The following is a 25,711-nucleotide window of genomic DNA, read 5'->3' as shown; positions in this document are numbered from 1 at the left end:
TCAGCAACAGTACTTTGTAGTAAAGATAGTTTGCCAACCTAAGATGGCAGTCCTGGTTTAGGACAAATGTTGCTGTAATTTAGCCCCAGGAGACTTTGTCTCCAGCTGGCTATACGACATGATCTGTGTCCTTATATTTTCAAACAAGGGAATCTAGCACCCCCACTCAGCTCAAAAAACAATATCTGTGTATCGTGATTTCCAGGTTATTTCCCTTCATCAGTACAGAAAAAAAAAAAAAGCAATTTTCTAATTTATAGATAAGTGACTAGTAGTTGTCACTTTGAAAACTATATATTTCAAACGGGAATTTGGCAGTCAATTCTAGCTGAACAATTATTCTCTGCTGATGAAGGGAAATCACGATACACAGATATTGTTTTGAGCCGAGTGGGGGTGCTAGATTCCCTTGTTCGAAAATATAAGGACTGCCATGTTATGTTGGCAAACAATCTTTGCTATGTCAGACAAACTTGAATATGGTGTCAAAATTGCTCTGCTTAGAGGCATTCCACTGAACTTGGCATTGGTATTCGATTGATAAGGTATATTTCGCATGAAGACCTGCATTTCCACCTGTAAAAGTTGGTCACTGGACAACAGTTGAAACCATGGGACTATGCACAGCAGCTTAACTTTGCACGTCAGATGGAAGCAATTTTTGAGCAAATGACAAATCTCATTTTGCTAATGAGTGATAAAGCTCATTTTCATCTCAAAGGCATGGTGAATCAACAGAACTGTCGTTATTGGGCTCTTGAAAATTTGAGAGAGCTGCACGAAAGACCACTGTGCAGCCCAAAAGTGAGTCTGGTGTGCTGTTGGAAAAGCTGCTATCATTGGTCCTTACTTTTTGAAGACAATAATAGAAATGCAGTTACTGTGAACTCTGGTTGCTACATCGAGTGTTACATTCATTGTGCCTGAATTATGATGAAAACGTAAGCCTATTTAATGTGTGTGGTGTGAGCAGGATGGGGTGATACTCCACACAGAGCATCAATGGATGTTCTTTGCCCTCTCTCCAGTGACCGCCTTATTTCCAGGTTTGCTGACATTCCTTGGCTCCCTTATTTGTCCATGTCTGATTATTTCTTGTGAGGAAACCTCAAGGCACATCTATATGTGCATAAGCCCCATACAATATGAAGGAAGCTATCAGTGTGGAAGTCGCCCAAATCAACAGAGCAATGCTGGAGAGAGTGGAGGCTAACCTCCAAGAATGCCTTCAGAAATGCATCAATGAAAACGGACACCACATGATGGATACTGTTTTCCACACTTGATTTTGACAAAAACTAATTCAATACGAACATACTAATGTCAATAACATTTATTTGCAGCAAAAATTAATGATTTTGTGAATTTTTCAAAAACATCTGTCCTCTCTGCCCTACCCTGTACATCTGATACCCACACGTCTTATACACACACATACAGATATACACATGTAGGAGTGTAGAAGTGTATATATATATAAAATAGCATAAGCAGTTTTCTGATGCTGAAACATATATGCATAAATGTAATGTATGCAAATTTAAGCACAAATCTCAATGTTAATGTACTTTGCATGATCAATTCTATTCAGGAGCAGGTTTGAAAAAAATATAATTGTGTATTGAGCAATGTTTAGACTTTTGTCTGACAAAATACAAAGTCTTAAGATTGAATTTACATTCTTAGTTCACTCACAGTAGGGCTGTGAAGTATTTTAACTATTTCAGTTCTAATTTACAGTGCTGTGCATAAAATAGACATTATTTAATTAATGACAAGTCAGTCAAAAGCACAAATATGCAAATTAGGGTGTCTACTAATGTGCTACACCACTTCATGATTACTTTATACAGCAGCTGACCTGTGGAATTGACTAGGAGAGGAAGCTGAGTATGTCTTCTCTGACGAGTGATCAATAAACCATAAAATGCTTTGTCAAGAGACTCACTCCCTCTTTTTTCTGCACATCAGCAACATAGAAGGAATGTGTTTGCATGTTTCTTTAATCCCCAGTGAGGCCACATAATACTTAAATTTTAGTTGTTCTGATTTACATTGTTATGTGTGCACACACACGTGTGTGTGGTTGTGAAGTGATGTTTGTTATTATTATTCACTGAGGTGAAGAGTTAAACTTTGCTTCAGTGCTATAGTAGGACATCATCTATTTAAGCATGAAATTGTTATGTTTGCATAGTTATTTACACAAATACCCACATCCAGATGGACTATCCTATCAATAGTTAAACTCTCCACGTACATTCAATGTCAAAGAAATCTTAATATCAGGTTTACTGGACTGTCCAGAATCAACCCACTTACTTTTAGCCTTATCCATATTTTCCAGCAACTTCTTTTGTTCATTCATTTCAGCAGTCATCTTCTCCAGTTGTTCTTTCTGACTGGTCAACCTGGTTTTAGCACTCTGGAGGAGGTTCTTATATCTATTCTGGGTAGTCTCCATCTCTTGGGTTTTAGTTTTCAGTTGAGTCTCATTTTCTTTTGACTCATTCAATTGCTGGGGGAAGGAGAAGGAAAAAAAATTACATGTCTATACTATAATAAAGAAAGCTGCTTATTTATTAGTTGGAATCATATAACTTATGCTAAAGGAAAGCAATCAACAAAGTCTAAAATATTTTAAAAACTTTCATACATTTTAGTTTTAATATAGTTTTTTAATCAAAATGAAGTTTTATTATTGAATATTCAAACACATGCTTCAGTCCCAAAGCTAACTTTCATTGTAATAGATTTCTCTCTCCATCGCTTACTCTTTGTCACTTTATTCAATTGTTTTCATCAGAATATCTTTAATCATTGTGGCATGCACATCCTCACTCTTTCTCTACTGCTATATTCAATTATTTGTATTAAGAATAAGTGATTATAAAAATTTTCTTCAGCTACTTTGAGAATATGCATGTCTTTTCAATTGTTTCCATTAAAAATAAGTGATTATATATAAAGTTTTTCTTTGAGATATTTTGAGAATATTTGTGAAAATTTTTACACTATACCTATTTATCATATCAAAAATATATAGAAGATATATTTTGCTAGAGACCAGTGGTTCCCAAACTTTTGGGGGTTGCTGCTCCTTGGCACTCAGGCTATATTCCTAGGCCACCACCTCACAGATCTCTTTCTACTGCAAATTCAAAACAACTGTATTTCACAGTTTTTAAATATGAAAGAGTAAATTTACATCCCACCTGTAGCTACATTGTTTTCATATTTTTAATGTGATGGCTGTACATTGTACAGGGATATTAGCTATATGACATCAGACAGAGAGGTATTAAGACGTAGTCTTAGATTCTCATGTTCAGTAATTTTCAGTCTGTTTCTTTGCTTAGAAAGAATCTAGGCAACTGCACTGAAATTCCACTTTACAGAATATTATGTTGGAAAGGAAATAAAGTACATTTTGACTTTGTTCCATGGTGCAGGGTAGCTGTCAGAAATGTATTTTTGCAATTAAAAATCCTGACATGAATTTTTGAACTTTGGCCTCAGCTCACTGTTATTTTAAAGTGAAACCAGTTCTTCTGCCACTATTCTTGTTTCCTCGTTACTGATATCTAGGAAGTAACCAGACTGGTATTTTAAGCAAAAATAAATATCCTGAAATTTGTCAGATGTTTCTGCGTAGCTCATCCAGGTGTGAACACACTTGAGTGTCATGTTCTGATATATAATTTTTCTTCTCCAGTTCAGAAAGGTTTGGAAACTGGAAGAAATGACAACTTATGCTAAAGTGGAGAGGGCTGATTTTACTTTGATATGGTTTAACCTCAATTCCTTACAGTTGCAAATTAACTCCTACAACAATAAGCCACAGTTAACATGGTAATTAGACTTGCTAGGAATAGCAACCAAATCTTTCTAAAAATGTACCTTACAATTTAAAAAGAAAAAAAAAAATGAAAAAGGTTGGAAATGTAGCTATGATAAAATTTCAGTAGGATATCCACTTCTAGCCAGCTAAAGCTGGTTGATTACTGAGACCGAATTATCTGAAAAATGTCATGGGGTGGGGGAAAGACTGTGATGGCCATGGATGAGATACTTTTGAACATAGATCTAGGGCAAAACAATAACCCCAACAACAATTCTGAACAGTTTCCATGCTAAACAAACCAACTACACATGTATTCCCCACTATAATTTGTTCAATAGGACAGCTGCTTGATGTGATCCTATATGTTAGTAACCGTACCATTATTTCAAGGGTGAAAGGTATGTCAAATAAACTCGTAAAAGAGCAATACAACAAAATGAATAAAAACAAAAACCTGTTCCAATTTATTAATTTGTTCTTGGAATGAAGCCTTAATTTCTTCAACTTCTTTCAATTTTCGCTCAGCTTCCTCTGTCTTTTTCTTCAACTGTTCCATAGCTTCATTAGTATCAGCTGTCATCTGGTCAGGTTTACTGGTATCTGCATTACTACTACTTAGGTGCATATCTCTCAGTTCGTTCAACTGCTTGGCAGTGTCTTCAGCTTGTTCTTTATACTTACGTCCAATTTTCTTCAGCTGATTAAAATTAACAATATAGTTATTTACTACTTGGATTTACGCATACATACATATAACAGAATAACTTTAAATAGATGAAGTGAGGTTATCATAGAAGTTACTTCAGTTGATACTGTTTACAAAGACGAACTATATCTCAGTAGGATGTCTACTTCCAACCACCTAAAACCAATTACTGAGAGTTGATTATGTCTCTTTAGGACATACTTTTAGTAATCAACAACCAATCTTTTCAAATGCAAAACTACCCAGCCAAAGGTAGAGCAAAGTTATTTGTGAGATTGATTACAATTTGATGGGCTGCAAACAATGACCTCACGAAAGAACACTATGTCATCTATCATCCAATACATTGTCCAATTTAATTCAATTTACTATCAATGTTCAGATACAGGGAAAAATCAGTGCAAATAATGATATTGATTAATTGAAAAAAGAGGAGCAAAGTAGATTTACTAATTTGCTCAGTAATTAGTAATTGGGATCAGTAAAATGTACCTGAGATATTGTTTTGGCCTTATCCTCCAAGTCTTTCTCTTTCACTCCATTATCCTGGGCCATTTGCTCAATTTGGGTGTGTAGATTTTCAATTTCCATGCTAATATTAAAAATAACAATTTAAAACCTGAATTACCTCAGGAAATATATGGCAAATTTACTAATTATGTATTTCATAAAAGTTCATACTTTCTGCTTCACCACAAATGATTAGCAACATTGCACAAATAGTGATTAGCTCTCTTACTTCATTTAAAAAAGAAATTGTGGTTGTGGTATTTCAAAAAGCTTAACTGATCTTGAAAATATTCTTTTTTTAGAAGTAAATATGCCTTCCTTATATGAATTTCCACCAACTTTCAGTCTTGTGACTTGTGTCTTGCATTGGTGTCACTGTTTCCATAGATAAATTTTACATTTCATAATCACAAATTTTTTTTTTTACCCTATAGATTGGTGCATTTCCTGTCTCTCACATCCTGAGCCCACGTGTACAGCAGGTTCCATTTCTCCTGCATGTCATCTTTTTCTTCTATTATTGACTATGTTTCATATATATCTAATCATTAAATGTATCAGTATATACTTCTAGCAGTATTAATAATAATTAAATACTACAAAATAAATTTATGAAGTTCATATAGTTATGAGTATGCTTCAATAGATTCTAATACAGTTTAAAACAGCTCAAATCCCACCTCACTTTTCCTACCTCCAAAACCACCACCATTTTTGATTGAAACATGAATTTTTCTCCCCTAGCAACTCGTTACACACTTCACTCCTTCATTATGTATAAATCTGATACTGAGATGTATTCCCTTCTTCCACCATGTACTTGAATATATGTGGAGATGTTGAGTCGTATACATGTGTGTGCGTGTAGTTATGCAGTCAAGATGTATAAGTGTGCGTGTGCAGGTAAGTAATTCTTGATATGTACCCACCTTCTGCTCCCTTCTGGATAGCCTGAAACCATATCTTCTCACATCTTTGTTGTTGCTTGCACTAGATCAGACATGTCAAACTCCTGGCCTCTGCAGCAATTTCATCTGGCCCACAGGACCATTTTGATATCAGCATGAAATTGGTCCAAATGGTGGCATCAGCAAATAGAGTACCTTGCTGCCCTCAGCAACATCTATGCCTTCTTGTTACAACTACACATACATAGTATGTGGCTAAAGCAGGCCATTACATTATATATAGCACTGACTGCATTACCTCTCTTACTAAAGGTGTCTCCAAGAGTAGCAATAATTTAATACACGACTAGAAACAACATCACTGTAACTATTACACTCTGTACAAAAAAAACACATTAAAGAGGCATGATAACACAGTCACAAGTCTTAATTGTAACTGCAACAAAGCATGCTGGGAAACGCCTCCTTCGATTCTCTGATTGCTTGTTGTATGATGACACAAAATCTACTAATCCCATAATGCACCGCAACAGCCACCTTACTGCTCTTTTGGGCGATAATTTTTACAAGACGTCATTCAGTAGTAGTAGCTATCTATATCAATGGCCAAGAGAAAAGTCGATGCTGAAAACAGAGCCTTTCAAATCCAGTGGGAAACCGAATACATGTTTACTGACATTGATGGCAAACCCATTGTCTTAATTGTGGTGCTGATGCTGCTGTACCTAAAAAGTATAATCTTAAATGCCACTACAAGATAAAACATCACGACAAGTATAAATACCTCACTGCTGAGCAGAAGCAACAAAAGGTAGACAGAGTTGAAGAGGAATCTCACATTACAACAGACTTTTTTAAACAAAGTGAAATCACAAAGTTAAGCTGCTGTTAAAGAAAGTTTTATAGTGGCAGAGGAGATCGCAAAATCAGCCCGGCCATTTACTGAAGGAGAGTTTGTGAATAGCTGCATGATGAAAATGTGTGACATTTTGTGTCCAGACAAGAAGCGACTGAGTATTAGCAGAAATACAGTTGCTGATTTCAAAACACAGTTGATTGAAAAAGGAAAAGATGTTGTTGCATACTCTCTTGCTGTGGATGAGACTACTGACATGACTGATATGGCACAGCTGGAGTGGATTCCAATTTACTCATCATGGAGGAAATTTTGGACATTAAATCGATGCACGGGGCAACAACAGGAAAGGGCCTTTTTGAAAAAATATGTCATAGTGTAACCGACATGAAACTGCCTTGAGACAAACTTGTTGGGCACAGTGAAAACAATGGACTAGTGGATAGGATATGTTTAAAGATGCAACAAGAAAACTGTGTTGGTGAGCTGACAACATATCACTGCATCATACACCAGGAAACGCTGTGTGCTAAAGCCTAAAAAGTGGAACATATAACGAGCACTGTAATACAAACTGTAAACTTTATCCAAGCCAAAGGGTTAAATCACCACCAATTTCAGTCTTTCCTGCAAGAAACGCATTCAGGGTTCGGTGATGTGCCTTATCTATGGAAAAGTCAGGAAAAGATCCCTCAATATAGTTTTTGATCTGGTTGAGGAGATATGTCGGCTCATGGGCAGTAAAGGAAAAGAATCTAAAGTTCTGCAGGATGAAAAGTGGAAATGTGAGTTGGCATTTCTGGTTGACATAACTTCGCATCTCAATGTTTTAAACATCCAGCTCCAGGGATGGGATCGCATGATCTGTGCTATGTATGATGCAGTGAAGGCATTTCAATTTAAACTGTGCTTATGAGAGATACAAATGCACCAATTGAACTTGTCTCATTTTCCCAGTTGCCAAGTAATGTTGAACCAAGTCAGTGCCACGGTGTTCCTAAAGCAATACTTTGATGATAAATCGAGTGCGCTCCGCAATGAATTTGCACGGCACTATAGTAACTTTGAAGTGCAGAGAAATAATTTTGAGCTGCTTCGCAACCCATTTGCCCTCAATGTGGAAACTGCACCTGTACAGATTCAAATGGAGCTGAGAGAACTGCAGTGAAATGGGACATTACAAGCAAAGTACGACTTTGTGGGGCCCACACAGTTCACTTGTTTCATACCTGAAGCAATGCCCCAGTTCCATTTACATGCAACTCCAATATTGTCTTTGTTTGGAAGCACATATCTGTGCAAGCAGCTGTTCTCTGTGATGAAGATGAATAAAATGTCACATAATAGTCGTCTCACAGATGAACACCTGCAATCCATCCTCAGATTTTCAACAACACAGAACCTTGTCCCAAACATCATCATTGTTGCCAAGAAAAAATGCCAAGTATGTAGCTTGGACAAAATTACATAAAGAAAATTGAAAGTTTTAATTTATAATTTTAATTTTCACTAAAAAGTAAATTTTTTATTTATATTTTCTTTTTATTTTGCAACATGTTCTTATTTAAAATTTTTACAATTATGATGGGAGATATTTTTATGCAAAGCAAAATATTCTAAGTAATTTAAGTTAAATTTATTTTTGGTATAAAATCATATACTATCTGTTTCAATACATGTTCATGTTCAAAAAGTTTTAGTCTGTCGAATAAATGTTTATTCTGTTTAGCCCGCGACCTAAAGCGTGCTTTGAGTTTGGCCCCCAGTGTGATTGAGTTTGACACCCCTGCACTAGATAATGTACAGGATTAAAAAAGTTATAATTCATTGATTAAATTAGCTGTGAACAAGAGCTTTCTGCCAGCTGGAAAGAGTTTGCACAGAACATCTTTTTAAGCTCCGACATTTCCCCAACTGTTTTCCCATGCTTCCTTCCAAATTCACAATTTCATGTCACTACAGTCAACGTCAGTATAATGAAAGGCAAGATCAGTGAAATTATTGTAATGCTGGAGCAGAGGCATGTAAATGCATGCTGTGTGCAAGAGGTAAGATGGAAATGAGCCTTAGCTAGATTTCTCATGAGTAAGGAAGAGAAGTTTAAATTATTTTTGGGTAGGTAGCAGTGACAGGATGGGTGATGTAAGCATACTTTTGGCAGAAAATGGGTAGATAAAATTAGATAAGGCAATTGAGGTAGTAAGAGTGTGTGATAGGGCAATTAAGTTGAGTTTAATCTTAGATAAATCAACAATTAAATTAATCTCTGCTCATGCTCCATATTTTGGGCTGGCAGATGATCAGAAGGACCAATTTTTCAAGGTTCTTTATGCAAATTACGTCAATGGCAAATGACAGTAACTTTATTGTTGTGGCTGGTAATTTCAGTGGACGTGATAGGCAGCACTCTAACAGATTTCATGGGGTGCATGGAGGTTATGGCTTTGGGTATAGAAATGAGGAGGGGAAAAGGCTGCTTGTGTCCTGTAATGCAAATGATCTGATGATCTGCCACAGCATCTTCAGGAAACCAGCAGCTACTCAACCACCTACCAATTTGGAGGGCACACAAGATAGATGCTTATGAATGAAAAGTCTTTATCAGGTAATGAATGTACAACACAACACAGGTTAATTAGTGACTTCAAAGTAAGAGTTAGAAGGGCTTAGAAAAACAAACCATTCTAGAAAAGGAAAATATGGAAACTCAAAGACCCAGCAAATAGTCTGAAATTTAGAAAAGTATTAGTTGAAGCTCTTGACAAGAAGTAGTAGTGAACTGTGTGGGCCCCACAAAGTTGTACTTAACTTTTAATGTCCCATTACACTGCAGTTCTCTCAGCTCCATTTGAATCTGTACAGGTGCAGTTTCCACATTGAGAGCAAATGGATTGTGAAGCAGCTTGAAATAATTTTTCTGTGCTTCAAAGTCACTATAGCGCTGTGCGAGTTCAGTGTGGAGAGCACTCAATTTATCAGTGAAGTGTTGCTTTGGGAACACCATGGTGCTGAGATGTATAACATAGAGAACTTGAAGTTTGCAGGGAAAACCTACTGAGGGCAACAGATCAACTCTGTGGCTGAGCCTTGTTCCAACCAGATTGAGGGTGACATGGTGGTGGTGACAGGTTTATATAGCAAAGGAAGGAACAGAAAGGGTGAGATCTGTAAATATTCTACAGCGTGAAGATCAGAGGAATAAAGTGTTCTGGATTGCAAGATGGTATATGAGAGAGAATTGAGAAGTTGGAGAGAAGTATGTATGGATAGATAATAGGGTGATTGTACAAAGCAATTCTGAAAAGAAAGAGGTATGGAAGTGCTGCAATGAAAGGTTATTGAGGAAAATGCACGAGAGTGTGTCTCTCCAACACAAGGACCAGGTGAGTCGATAGCCGTATGAAAGATTAAGGATATGAAGACAGGGAAAGCCCTTGGTCCATCAGGAATTATTGTTGAGATGGAGTAGGACACAGCTAAGTTATTTATATACGAGGGCTTTGGAGAACAGAAAATACAGGAGGATATTCCCTCTCAGATTCACACACTTTCTGCAGTGGTCCTTCAGTTTTTCTAAGCCCTGTAAAAGAACACAGAAAGTTGGGCCTCCAACCAGGCCTTTTGTGATACCCTTACAGCCAGGAACTTTTCAGCACCCCCTTGTAATTAATCAGGCTATGCAAGAAGATATCACATACAATGACTGGTGTAGCAGCAGTTACAAAGGACAGAAGTAATTACAGAAGTATCAAATTGTTGGACCAGGTCATGAAATTAAGAAGGAGAATTATAGCCAAATTAATTAGGAACAGAATCCTGAGTAGAGGATATGCAGTTTGATTTTGTGACTGGGAGAAGTACTGCTGATGTTACCTTAGTAAGTACTTGGTATTCACTGACTTAGAAAGCCTTTGAAAAGAGTCCGTCACTCTGTGATCTGAGTCTATGAGGAAGATAAAAGCAGACAAAAGTCTTGTGAGAGTCATACAAACCATATACAGGGGAGCTGTCAGTAAGGTGAGGGTTAACCATAAGTACAGTGATGAATTTAGAGTGCAGGTGGGAGTTCCCCAGAGCTCTGTTCTTAGCCTCCTCCTACTCATCATTGTCCTCCATAACAGAGGAATTTAACACTGGCTGCTTTGGGAACTACAATATGCTGATGATCTCATTCTCAGAACAGAATCTGTAATTGACTTAGGAAAGAAACTCCATACAAAAGCAAAACCTGGAATCAAACCTCCTTAAAGTTAACTTAACTAAGCAAGAAAACAGACAGAAATTCCACACCTGTGCAAGCTATAGACGTACAAGTGCAGTGGAACAACAGGAAAGTTAACAGAGAAAGTAGTGTTTATATGTAAAAGATGCACAGGAGCCACTGACACTAAGGATACTGAGAAATATGTTTTCTTGAATGAATACTCTAGAGGTAGTAGATAGTTTCTGCTAATTGCGTGAGCTAATTAGCAGTGGAGAGGATGTTCTGGAAGTATAGTTGTTCAAATAAGAATGGAAAGAAAAGAGTTCAGAGACCTTTTACCTCTGTTGGCAACAAAAGGTCTTACTCTCCCTTAGAGTAAAAAGTAGATTGTATAATGCTTGTATATGAATAGCAATGCAATATGGTAGTGATATATGGGCACTGAATGCAGAGAACATGCAAAAACTGAGAGAAATGAAGCTACTATGGTCTGATGGATGTGCAGTTTCATTGTGCATGTGACAAAGTGCTGATATATTGAGAAAAACTAGACATCAAGGGAACCAGGTGTAGTGTGTAAGAGAAAAGACTATACTGGATAGGTCATATGACGCATATGTATGAGGACAGATGTGTAAAGTGCACGTTGCTTAAAGTGGATGCAACTTGTGTAAGAGGGAGACCCAGAAAACCTGAGACAAAGTAGTGGAAGCTAATCACTGGATGCTGAACCTTATGGAAGGGACGAGATAATTGGTGATTAACTGTGCTTGAGGAGACCCATCCTTCTCAGCAAAAAATGTCCTAAAGTCACTTTGGTTAGGTTTGTTCATGCAGGGCCTTGCCCTTCCCCTCTCTCTCTCTCTCTTTACCTAGTCAAGTATTCCCCAACAAATATCATCCTCTAACACCCATTACTCTTTTCTCTATGGCACTACTCTCATTATCATCTCTTCCAACTGATCACCACTTCCTGTCTTTACTTTCAGCTATCTCTCCCTCATATCTACTTTCATTCCCCACATTCTTTCACGTCTGCCTTCATGACCCACTCACTACAGCCACCCTTAAACCTCTTCACCATCTTACATCTTGAATGTCATCCCACTAGTATTCTTCTTCCTGAACTACTATCTCTCTCTTCTTACACCATTTCCATACTGATATTTCCCAAACAGCACCTTTGTTCATCCCTCACTATATTTATCTCTATCCGCATTTCTAACCATCTGCTACTCTTCCCTCACATCATCTTGTATCTTGAGATGCTCTGGTATCTAATCATCATCATCTCTATCTTCTTTCCAGCTACTTCTACCCACTCCTATATAATGTGGAGTAACCATGTATCTTTTCTATAGCAAGACACGTGGGCTGTCCTGTTACACTTTTTAGCCCCTCAACATCAGGCATAAATTCACTTTTCCCTTCTTAATATTCTTCCCTCCCACTTAAAGGGTTTTTTTCTTTTCCTTCTACTGTACTTTCTTGTTACCTGGCAAACCCACTTGTGTTGGTGACACAAAAAAAGCACCCAATACACACTGTAAAGTGGTGAGCATTAAAAAGGGCATCCAGTTGTAGAAACCATGCCAAAGCTGACACTGGAGCTATATAGAGCTCTGTGGCCCACTGGATCCTGTGAAACAGTTCAAGCAATGCCAGCATGAAATAGATATGAAATGATGGTGATTATCTGTTTTCTTTCTATAACAGTATAAACAAATATTTTTTTAACTAATTTAAAACATATCTGAAGCCAGCTGCCAAACTAATAACTAAAACCAATGCAATTTACTCAATTAAAAAATAGGCTATTTACAAATAACAATGGTTGTATTTCAATGACTATTAGCTCTTTTTGATACCAACTTGCCTAGGACTACCCCTAGTTCTAGGATACAAATTTCTTGTTTTAACCATTTAATATTTAATCCAGCTATATCCAGCCCAAATATTCTACCTCTCTTATGTTCAAACTGGCAATATCTTGCCTCTCACACATACCTTACAGTGTAATTTTGAAAGTATACAATCACATCATTGAAATCTTAAGGAGACAAGATGATAATTAATTAGTTGAAAACAATGTGAATGCTAATTGGTTAAAGTGACATACATTAAAAACTTCCATCAAAATTTAATTTTATCTATGTTCAAAACACCAATTTTTTTTACTAAATTCATTATTTTTAGAATTAAATGAAACAAAGGCTGTGTATTTGTTATGTCTTTGGGGGTTTTGAATATCTCATCACTAATGTTATGATGATGACGGGGTGTGCACAAGGATGTAGGAATAGTTTTACCCAAATAAATATTTGGATATGATTATCTAGAATAACCTTTCTCAGAATTAATAAGTTCACACAGAACATACACCGTACTATGCCAAACATAGGTACGACATTAAACTAAACACAGCAATCCAATATGGATGATCAACGCTGTCAACTGCTGACAGTTCACAGAGTTTCTTTATTTTATTGAAATGGGCCAGTCCACTTTTGGTCATGTGGGGAATGGTCAGGATACTTCCACAACATCTCCCCTTTTTGAGAATTAGCCTTCCATAACTTCTCTCCTTTTTGAGAATTAAACTCTGTCCGGAGTTTTCATATCTCTTACGCTTAAGGTTATATTCTAGTATTTCTGTTCTTTTCCTTGTTCTGTTACTTGAATATGTAGTTTCAATTTGTTTGGGTGTTGGTACCTCAAATGTGTTGTGCAATACTTCCATGAGAATTTCATCTCTCGTGACAGTTTCTTTCGTACATCCTTTTTGAAGTTGGTCTATATGCCTTTTATGTTCAACATTTTCTTCCTTTTACCAGGAATAACGTTTTTCCAATTTGTTTAATTACACCATCCTCCTAGCTTTCTTTACCATATCTATACGATTTAACAAAAACTTTGTCACCTAACTTGGAGAATTTTAAAGTATTTTTGATGTTTGTCCTTTTTTCTATTTTTACTTGTAATCAACTTATCAAAGATGGATCTGATCTTTCTAGAGAACATTAATTCCACAGGTGACATTCCTGACAGGGTATTCGGATTAGATGTTACTTAGTACACTCTTAGAAATTATTGATGTGCTAGGTGATCCATTACTTCATTTTTTGCCTTTTTAAAATTCTCTTAAACGTATTAACAAAACGCTCTGCTTGTCCATTTGATCTAGGATGATACAGCGGAGTTGTTACATGTTTGATAAATAATATTTTACAAAATTTTCTGAACTCATCTTAAGTAAAGCGAGTTCTATTACCAGACACAATGATATCACTAATACCATATTTGGTGAACAATTCCTGTAAAAAACTTACTGTAAACACTTTGAAAAACTGTCCACCATAACAAGGTAATATGAACCCTTAAGTGGACCTGCATAATCAACATGCAGTCAGGACCATGGAATATTTGTTTTTGGATATGGTTGGTAGCTGCTTTTGCAACTAGGGCACAACAACCTCTGCATGCTTTCACTAGTTCTTTAATGTCACGGTCCATTCTTGGCCAATAGACATAACTTCTCACTAACAATTTCATTCTCAACATCCCTGGGTGACCAATGTGAAATTTCATTAGTAATCACTTCTGTAGTGTGGTTGGCACTAAGACTTTGTGCTTACATCAACACATTGTCGTAATTCAGGCACAAAGAAGTTGTTTATCATTTCAATGTTATGCTTGGAATTCACAGTAACTGCATTTCTGTTATTGTCTTCAAAAAAATTAAGGACCAATGATGGCAGCTTTTCCAACAGCACACCAGACTGTCACTTTTGGGCTGTACAATGGTCTTTCGTGCAGTTCTCTCAAATTTTCAAGAGCCCAATAACAACAGTTCTGTTGATTCACCATGCCTTTGAGATGAAAATGAGCTTCATCACTCATTAACAAAATGAGGTTGTCATTTGCCTCAAAAATTGCTTCCATCTGACATGTGAAGTTAAGCTGCTGTGCATAGTCCCATGGTTTCAACTGCTGTCCAATTTCTTACTTTTAATCATCCCAATTGTATGATTGAGCACCTTCTTTTTTCAATTTGTTCCATATCATGCTTTAGGTTTATTTATTCTCTGACATACCTCAGATATTTCTTGTAGTGTTAGCTTCTGATTCTGTTCTAATTTATTCAGAATTTGGTTGTGAATTTCTGTGTCTTTCTTTGCCGTTAAACCTTGCATGAAAATTAAACATATCAGGTATTTAGTTCATTAATTTTTAATTTCTCGCATTCCCTATTAATTCCAGCATATGTAATAAAATCTTTGTCCTTTTTTTTTTTTAAATATTCATGCATTGGCAACACATATTAAATAAAGAGCTGTTCTCGCTGGAAATCTTTGAAAGGGTATCAACAGTTTCTTTAAAACAGACTTCCCCTGGTCTCTTTGGTAATATATAATTTGCAGTATTTTTCATGCTCAGCTGGGGCCAACTTCACAATGGTTGGGGTTTTTTTTCACCTTGCCAGTCTGAGCACTCTTCTTTAAAAACCTCTTCATACTTGCTGTAGAATGCAGGAAAGGCAATACCCTCATCCAGGTTATATGTGAATTCACTGATGGAGTTTGCAACTGTATCAGAGGTAAATGAGGTCAATGTATTTTCTGTTTGTTGAGTAGCAGCTGTATTAGCTGTTCTTGCTGCCAATTACTGAAGCTAGAAATTCTTCCATGTTCCAAACAGTCAGTCTCTTTAGCGGAACTGCTAAGTTATGGGGACATAAACACCAACACTGGTTGTCAAGTGGCGATGGGGACACACACACACACACACATATATATATATATAAATATATATATATATAAATAATGTGGGTGGCTTATTAGCAATTTAACAACCTAAAGGCAAATTTATAGACATCACTAAAGTGACAGAGAGTACAAAGTGGTACCAGCATTGCTAGAAATAATAGACAAAATGACTCATTAGCCACAAGAGCACTATCTTAATAAACTGACAAGGGAGACACATTATTTATAGTTCTCACTTCTACTGTTTTTGAAATCAACAGATTTTCTTGAGTTGAGCTTAATCTTAGGCGCAGTAAGAGCCACTGATTAAGATGCTATCTATCAAAATTCTAAATCATGTAATTTGGTTATACCTGTGACCATAGGGAGCTTTGTTTCCCTTGTCAGCTTATTAAGATAGTGCTCCTGTAGCTAATGAGTCATTTTGACTTATTCTTTAACAATGCTGGTACCACTTTGTACCCTATGTCACTTTCGTGATCTCTCTCTCTCTCTCTCTCTCTCTCTCTCTCTCTCTCTCTCTATATATATATATATATATATATATATATATCATCATCATCATCGTTTCACGTCCGCTTTCCATGCTAGCATTTGTTGGACGATTTGACTGAGGACTGGTGAAACCGGATGGCAACACCAAGCTCCAATCTGATTTGGCAGTTTCTACAGCTGGATGCCCTTCCTAACGCCAACCACTCAGAGAGTGTAGTGGGTGCTTTTACGTGTCACCCGCACGAAGGCCAGTCAGGCGGTACTGGCAACAGCCACGCTCAAAATGGTGTATTTTATGTGCCACCCGCACAAGAGCCAGTCCAGGGGCGGGATAAAAATCCAAAATTACAGGTAAAAACTCAATTAAAATCAATTTATTAAAAATTAAAATTAAATTAAGTTTCACAGTATTAAATATATATAAATATAAAGTTTTAGGGAAAAGAACCAAGGTTCATGAACTCATCGATGAAAATCCAGTCACATATAGAAAAATTAATAAGTAAAAGCACAATAAATAAGTATAATATAATACAAAGTAAATATCATAAGATAAAGATAATAAAACAACTACACGTGTTTCATAACCAATTTTCAAACAGAAAGAAAATTTAAATCGATTAAAATAATCGAAAATCAATTCTATTCAAAAATATAGCTAATCTTCAGGTCAAAATACAACAATAATAATAATAATAATAAAAGAATGTATATATCAACCAACAATAAATAACAAATGAATGTATACAAAATACTTATTATATAAAGATAGAAAAATATTATTAAAAATATCAAAATAATAAATATTCCATAATCAACCCTACGTCCATTATAAGATAAGCTAACAGGTATATTATATGCAAAAACCAACTTAACGAATTTTTTGTTTAAAATACAATTTGAACGAAGTTTAAGGTTAAAATAATAAAGATAGAATTAGCACATATCTAAACGATGCAATAGTTTAAGCTAGAATATTTTAGACTAAAAACATTTATTTAAAAGAAGTCGAGTGAAAATATTGAATAAAGAATAGGAATAGAAATAAAAATATGAATGAAAATATTATTATGAATGAAAGATTAAACTTTATATAACTTAAGTCATAATAAAGAAACAATTAACAATATTGGATAATCAAAGAAACTAAAATAAAAAGACTAGTTATTTATTGCATAAAATAGAAAGAAATATTAAACAGTATTAATTGAAAATATTTCAACCCTAATCAAATCGAAGTCTTAGTTTAGGCTAAAATGATACTCTTACTTCTAAATAATTTAGTGTTAAATAAGGCATCAATTAAAATTATCATTAAAAATCAATTGAATAATATAAAAATACATATTTTTTTCAAACAATGATATAAAGTCGTTTAACAAAGTAAAAACTACACTTATCAATATGCTGCTGTAGTTCAAACTAAAACTTAGACGTTAAACTCAGAGGTCGCGCGAAAATACTACTTTAAGATAGAGAATAGGATATAAAAACATGTAATCGTTTTACTATCTTTATCTTATGATATTTACTTTGTATTATATTATACTTATTTATTGTGCTTTTACTTATTAATTTTTCTATATGTGACTGGATTTTCATCAATGAGTTCATGAACCTTGGTTCTTTTCCTTAAAACTATATATATATGCATGACAGGCTTCTTACAGTTTCCGTCTAACCAAATCCACTCACGGCTTTGGTCAGCCAGAAGCTATAGTAGAAGACACTTGCCCAAGATGCCATGCAGTGGGACTGAACCCAGAACCATGTGGTTAGGGAAGCAAGCTTCTTACCACACACCCATGTCTGCGCCCATATATATATATGTCCAATCTATTTTCAAATGTTTTTCTATAATGAATGGAAACTAAATAGAGAAAATAAATATTTCTTAAACTTACTCTTTCTTTCCAATTTCTACTTTAGCAGCATTTAGATCTCGCCTAAACAAGAGAAAAATTAGAAATCTATTTAAAAAAAAAATTACGGTAATTATTCTTAAATTCCAAATTTCATTTAAATTGTTGAAGGATTTGAAAAAAATGCTTGAACATCACAATTTAAATACTCTTGTTTATGAATCTAACACCTTTCTACCAATGCAACAAAACAAGTTATTTTATGCGAGTCTGGCAAATTCAGAAAAATTCCTTTGGAATATTCTATCATTGAAATTAGACATTTCCCTAATTGCAACAATATTTATGTATTTTCGAAAGAGATTTAAAAGGAAATGGCTACACCCAGAAACCAAAAGCTTAGATTGAACACTATTATGTTAATCACTGATATTATTAATAATAATATGAAGAGCAGCAGCAGCAAATACCAACAAATATGAATGATGAATAATGGAGCTTTTCTTAATGGTTTATATTGTACAGTAACTGCCAGAAGCAACAACAAAACACTTCATTAAATATAATAATCAAAAGAAATTCATCAAGCTCTGACAACTTACATCATACTTGCATTAAGCCGGGAAAGTTCAGCTCTATAAAAAATAAAATGATAAAACAGTAGGTAAAAAACATGTAGAACTGTGAAATTTGTTAAATTAAACTAGGTAATGGATACAGCAAAACAATATAGTTCTATTCATCTAACTTAGCTGGAAAATAGCTTCAGCTACTTTCTAAAGTATATGTTATTTGGTGGTGGTAGATCTCTGTTGTTAGACAATAAGGATCCAGTTGTTTGATCAAATTAATCACCTGCTCCTGAGTTAAAGTGTAAATGGCTGACGATTGCACAGATACATGCACTCTTAACCTAGTTCTTAAGCAAAATCAGCAGGAGTGTACCTTTTGAATTACACCTGGCCAATGGGAGTCTACATAGTTTCTGTTTACCCAATTTCACTCACAAAGTATGGGTTGACCTGCAGCCAAAGAAAATGACATTTGCCTAACATGTCAATGAGCAGGATTAAACCCAAGACCTTGTGGCTACAAAGTGAACTTCTTAACCATTCAGCCATACCACATCTACATGTCATATAGCCTCTCATTTACCAAATATTTGAAAGCTGAGGCCAACTAACAAAACATCCACCAAAATCAACAAAATTCACCCACTCTTACAATGAGTCAAGTGATATTATTTAAAGTGAAGTATGTCAGCTGAATTTATATCAGTTTGGAGTCTTTTCATGTCAAACCATCTATATTTTAAGTTTTTATTTCTTTGCTATTATTTTTGATCAGCTGGACATTAAACGATGATGATGATATTTCCATGAGGGCAAATCAGATTTTGTTTAGTAATGAGTTTGTTTGATGGGTAGGGTAGTACTCATCATTGCTGTAAGCCCATGTTGAATAGAAATGAGAGTCTGGTCAGAATACATATAACAGGGTGAACTCCATCATGTAGTAGGGGTATTTGTTAAAAATGCCAGTTTAGAGCAGAATTACTTATCAGCCTATTAAATAAATGAGAGTGCTACTGTGGCACCATGTTTAAGGCAGCAATATTAAAATTCTTTTTGATCCAGTCTACCTAACTGTAAATAGGAACTACAGGAAATAATTAGCTTCCAATGTTTCACTCAAATCTTCTCTGCTGTCTAGTAAGAAACCATCAAACATTTAGCATCTTGGAAACTTTGAAAACTAAAATGCCAGCACTTTGTAATACTTCAAAGTAACTCAGATTTGTTACATGTGAATTTCCCCCATGGATCATTTCCACTTACTTCTTCTTCATATTTTCTTCATTAAGAACCATCATTTGCTTCTTCAAATCTTCACGCTCTTGTCTAAAGTCAAAAACAGAAAGATTTATTTGCATTTACATTTCATTTTCATTTACATATGTTACAGCCAATCCCTTGTCTTATTCTACATATCAATTGATTGCCAAAAAACAACACTCATACTATTTTCTTTTCATTCATTCAAGAAAATGTGATTTTTCTTTGTTTTTTATACAGACAGGCTTTATAATTTACAAGAAACAGTTAACAAATTGTGAATACACCTCAGTTATACTGAAGTAAGACATGACTTTATGATTTAACACTAGTTTGATTGTTAGGTGATAAAAAAAAGGATTAGAGCCAACAAGAAAGTGGGTGAAAAGAAGACAATGAATAAGTTGAGAAACAGAGAGAGAGAGAGGGACAGAAAGAGCGAAATACAAAGAAATCTGTGTTGGTTCAATATAATATTTACATATTTACACTAATACTTACACAATCTTGCGGTGTTCTTCAGGATCAGACTTGTTACATTGCTCAATAAGTCGATTTGTTCGAGCTTTCCATCTCTCAACTTCTCCACTTAGGTTATTTTTCTCAGTTGCCAAGTTTTCTTTCTGGTAAGTTAATTCTCGCAAATTTAACAGCAATGGATCAATATCTTCTTCTAATTTCTTAACCTGATTTCAAGATATACATCATGAGATATATATATGTATGCATGTACATAGCACACATCAAAACTAACAGCACTCTATACACTAGAATATGCAGAGGTAAAAATATTACTGACTCAGAAATAAATGAAAATTACTCAACAAAAGAGCAAAACTACTTGTTTCAAATCACAAAAGTACAGAAAATATTTTGCATCTTAATTATGCTATGAGACCTGTGCATGCCACACACCTTGATATGGGTAGACAGAAACTGAAAGAAGACTGTGCATGTGCATGTGTTATCGCCCAATTAAAATCCATATTCCATGCTGGTACAAGCAAAACAGTTTGACAGCATATATGATGGCTCCATGGGATGCATCAGGCTCCAATGTCTGCTTTCGTATAACTTCTATGACTAGATGCTTTTCCTAACGCCAGGTGCTTTACAGAATGTACTGGGTGCGTTTTTATGGCACCAGCAGTAGTGAGGTTGTCATACATCTTGTAAAACTAAAATTTCCATGACAGGGTGGGGCTAGAGTAGGGAGGAAGGCATCTTTATGTTGGGAGATGAAAGGTTAAAGTATGTGAAAAGGATCCAGAACAGGTTGTAAAGGGGCTACTTGGCTACTCACAGACAGTATGAGATTGACTGGAGGTGTGAAGATGGACTTGTAAGGTAAAAGGTGATTAGAAGGGAACGGAGATGAGAGATCAGAGTATGGGTGGGTAGAAGGTTTAAATGAGAGATATTTAGAGCTGGGGAATGGCTTATGGAGAGACTATACTGATAAACAGGTGTTGAGGGATGATGTGTGCATGTGCATAGGTGTCATTTAGGTTTTCGTTTCACCAAAAAGCACTCAACCAGAAGTGGTGATAATGATGTTATTTTCTGTCAACAGGTTACACTGGCTTTCCAACTTCAAAGAAATGTAGCTAACCCTTATTTGAAAAACAGATAAGGGTTACAGACAGAAAGTGAATATATATATATATATAAAATTTACATATTTTTCTCTAATCAAGGATCTTGCAGTAACAGTTGGATTATGCTTCACTGATGAGGTCAAATAATATATTGAGAATTGTCACTGTTTTGTTAAAGATGAAACCCTCTGCAGCACAACATCCACCATCATTGATATAACATCCACTTTTTCATACTTGCAAAGGTGAGACCTAATTTGTTGGGGCATAGTTTGTATGGCTGGATACTCCTCTTGCTACCTACTCTCACCTGTTTCCAAGGAAGGTAATGTTTCACTATGGCCAGACAAATTTTCAAGGAAGACTGGAAATGAATGACATCAGAGTATGATGGTGGCATTCACATTTATAAGTATCATGTGATGTCAACACCAGGAGAGATACTCAGACATACATATATACAGAGGATTATGTAGACAGAAATTGTAAGACGCCTGCTGTCTGTGTGAGAAGAGTACCAAACCATATGAAATATGCTTCAATGACTTATATGTAATCCATGCAAGAATAGAAAAGTGGATGCTAAAAAATTGATAATGACATATGTATATGGTAGACACTCCTATCGTAAACAATAAGTGATCTGCAACTTCTTACTGAACAACATGCACAGATGATTTGCTAATAGCAATTAAATGTTAGTGCTGTACATTAGCACACTCCATCAACTCAACAAAGTGTTGGCAACTGCATGGTGTAGTACACATCAAGTATAAAAGTGATTGCAGAGCAATTTCGGAATATTAAGCTTGGCCTTCTGGGTAGAAGTAGAGGTCCACAGGTTCGTGTGTCACATAGCTAGCTAGAGGCGATGGCTTCTTGGAGCTAATCAACGACAGCATTCATCCTATTTTTTGGACTGCTATGTTGGCTTGGCGATAACTATTAATATCCAGTACTGCTGCCGTAGTCTCCTTTAGAGAGACTTAGAAATATTAATATCTCTATTTATGAAAACCAGTGGATGTATTCCACTGAAATTAGATAAATAATCCTTCATACAGACGGTCAGTAGCGACGCCTGCTGGGTTCGGCATTGATAAGGGACAATACCCCAAAACTAGTCTGTAGATGCCAGACCAGCAAGGTGAAGCGGCTGACCTCCCCTGTTCGAAGGTTATAAAGGACACAGGTTCGTGTGTCGCATAGCTAGCTAGAGGCGATGGCTTCTTGGAGCTAATCAACGGCAGCATTCATCCTATTTTTTGGACTGCCATGTTGGCTTGGCGATAACTATTAATATATATACATACATATATATATAATCATCATCGTTTAACGTCCGCTTTCCATGCTAGGATGGGTTGGACGATTTGACTGAGGACTGGTGAAACCAGATGGCTACACCAGGCTCCAATCCGATTTGGCAGAGTTTCTACAGCTGGATGCCCTTCCTAACGCCAACCACTCAGAGTGTGTAGTGGGTGCTTTTACGTGTCACCCGCACGAAGGCCAGTCAGGCGGTACTGGCAACGGCCACGCTCAAGATGGTGTATTTTATGTGCCAACAGCACAAGAGCCAGTCCAGGGGCACTGGCAACGATCTCGCTCGAAAATCCTACGAAGGCCAGTCAGGCGGTACTGGCAACGGCCATGCTCAAAATGGTGTATTTTATGTGCCACCCGCACAAGAGCCAGTCCAGGGGCACTGGCAACGATCTCGCTCGAAAATCCTACGAAGGCCAGTCAGGCGGTACTGGCAATGGCCACGCTCAAAATGGTGTATTTTATGTGCCACCCGCACAAGAGCCAGTCAAGGAGCACTGGCAACGATCTCGCTTGAAAGTCCTTAGACATGCCGCGAGCACAAGTGCCAGAAAGGCAATGCTGGGCACAGGTGCCATCACAATTTTGCTTTCGCTTGCCCCAATAAGTCTTCGCGTCCAATGAAGGAGACGATGTTGGCATGGATGCCAGTCGTCGAATTTAACTCGATTTCGATTTCACTTGCCTCAACAGGTCTTCGCAAGTGGAGTTTAGTGTCCAATTTAACTCGATTTCGATTTCACTTGCCTCAACAGGTTTTCGCAAGTGGAGTTTGGTGTCCAATGAAGGAAGGTACGCATAAGTGGACTGGCTGAGGCCTTAGATTTAGGTCTCACTTTGCTTGCCGGGTCTTCTCATGCACAGCATATTTCCAAAGGTCTTGGTCAGAAGTCATCGCCTCGGTGAGGTCCAAAGTTCAAAGGTCGTGCCTCACCACCTCATCCCAAGGTTCCCTTAACTGCTAGGGTGTGGCACTTTTTCACACAGCTATCCTCATCCATTCTCGCTACATGACCATACCAGCGCAGTCGTCTCTCTTGCACACCACAACTGATGCTTCGTAAGTTCAACTTTTCTCTCAAGGTACTAATACTCTGTCTAGTATGCACACTGACATTACACATCCATCGGAGCATACTGGCTTCATTCTTTGCGAGCCTACGCATGTCCTCAGCAGGCATAGCCCATGTTTCACTGCCATGTAGCATGGCTGTTCGTACACATGCGTCATACAGTCTGCCTTTTACTCTGAGTGAGAGGCCCCTTGTCACCAGCAGAGGCAAGAGCTCTCTGAACTTTGCCCAGGCTATTTTTATTCTAGCAGCCACACTTTCAGTGCACCCTCCCCCACTACTAACTTGGTCACCCAGATAGCGGAAGCTATCAACTACGTCTAGTTTTTCCCCCTGGAATGTGGCAGAAGTTGTTTTCTGTACATTTACAGTGTTTATAGCTCCTGAACATCTGCTACATACAAAAACTAACTTCCTAGTTAACCTTCCTTTGATATTGCTGCACCTCTTATGTGTCCATAGCTTGCACTGGGTGCATCTTATAAAGTTTCTACCTACGCCTTTGCTACAGATCGAGCAGGGCCATCTACCTGAAGGGGTTTGTGTGTTGTCTACCTTCCTACTTATTAGGACTTTGGTTTTAGCTAGGTCGACTCTAAGGCCCTTCGAGTCTAGTCCTTGCTTCCACACCTGCTTATTCAGGTAATCTGAGGCTAAACAACAATTTCTACTCCAATGACAAGTGGTTTGCAGTGTCTTGACATTACACAGTGAGGACCCATTACAGTGATGGCCTATTAGAGTGACAACCCATTATGGCGAGGTTCCATTACAGTGATGATCCACCCATGCAAGTACATAGTCAGTACTAATATAAAAGTTGATGCAGTAGCAAAACCAGTACCAACCTTAAAAGTCAATTCTTTCACCTGCTGTTCCAGTCTTTCTTTCTCTTGTCTCAGCATTGCATTACTTTCTGTAAACACATTCAAATTCTCCACTTTACGCATTAGCTCGGCATGTTGTGCGGCTGAGTGCACATTGACCTATAAATGTTAAGACACACAAACAAACAAAATCTTTTAAATTCGCAAAACATTTATCCTAAAGTTTAAAGGAAAACATTAAAACAGTAAGGGGACAGAAGAATCCATATCGCAGACAGAATTGTTATCTACAGACATAGACCTAAAGATAAGTGGTATACCTTGTCCGCAGCTATGCTGTATAAGCAGTGAACACTAGCTCCAAGATCTGTGACACTGCTGGTTTCACCTTCATTATTCATTGACATCAGATCCTTTTAATTGTCTTCGGTTTGTGAGTCTCTTAGAGAACCATAAGAATTCATCAAAATTTGATTAATTTCATTTAATTTGCATAATTTTAACTCCTTTCAAGCAGGCTATGCACACAGGACACACTGGACTCTGCCATTTTTAAATATTCATATCAAGTAATGAAAGTCATGGAGAGGGTCGTAGCCCAACTAATTAGGGAGAGAGTCAGTTTAGATGAGATGCAGTTTGGGTTTGTGCCAGAGAAAAGCACCACTGATACTATATTTCTGGTAAGACAGCTGCAGGAGAAATACCTAGCCAAAGATAAACCTCTGTACCTGGCTTTCGTTGACATGGAGAAAGCCTTTGACAGGGTCCCCCGATCCCTCATCTGATGGTCAATGGGGAAACTAGAGATAGATGAATGATTAGTGAGAGCTATACAAGCTATGTACTGGGATGCTGTCAGTAAGATGAGGCTTGGCAATGAGTATAGTGAAGAATTACA

At 36.7% G+C, this 25,711-nt stretch overlaps 1 protein-coding gene across 7 annotated transcripts in view; it reads right to left on the bottom strand.

Annotated features, from left to right (window-relative positions):
• The window catches only part of LOC106884301 (nucleoprotein TPR), a 206,099-nt gene that overhangs the window by 58,493 nt on the left and 121,895 nt on the right, over positions 1-25,711 (bottom strand). For 4 of the 7 annotated variants that reach the window (XM_089355144.1, XM_089355147.1, XM_089355146.1 and 1 more), the window contains exons 35-42: positions 24,832-24,969; positions 20,488-20,672; positions 19,990-20,052; positions 18,754-18,786; positions 18,194-18,235; positions 5,043-5,142; positions 4,299-4,541; positions 2,323-2,518 (exon numbers count right to left, since the gene is read on the bottom strand). In XM_089355144.1, coding sequence (XP_089211270.1) covers positions 2,323-2,518; positions 4,299-4,541; positions 5,043-5,142; positions 18,194-18,235; positions 18,754-18,786; positions 19,990-20,052; positions 20,488-20,672; positions 24,832-24,969 — 1,000 coding nt within the window. The remainder of the gene's footprint in view (positions 1-2,322; positions 2,519-4,298; positions 4,542-5,042; positions 5,143-18,193; positions 18,236-18,753; positions 18,787-19,989; positions 20,053-20,487; positions 20,673-24,831; positions 24,970-25,711) is intronic. The other 3 variants (XM_089355145.1, XM_089355148.1, XM_089355150.1) reach the window with 1 other exon arrangement.

This window comes from Octopus bimaculoides, chromosome 7, assembly GCF_046866305.1.
Source record: "Octopus bimaculoides isolate indiv1 chromosome 7, ASM4686630v1, whole genome shotgun sequence".
Classification (NCBI taxonomy): domain Eukaryota; kingdom Metazoa; phylum Mollusca; class Cephalopoda; order Octopoda; family Octopodidae; genus Octopus; species Octopus bimaculoides.
Note: the sequence above shows the minus strand (reverse complement) of the source record. Positions and strands in the feature narration are given on the sequence as shown.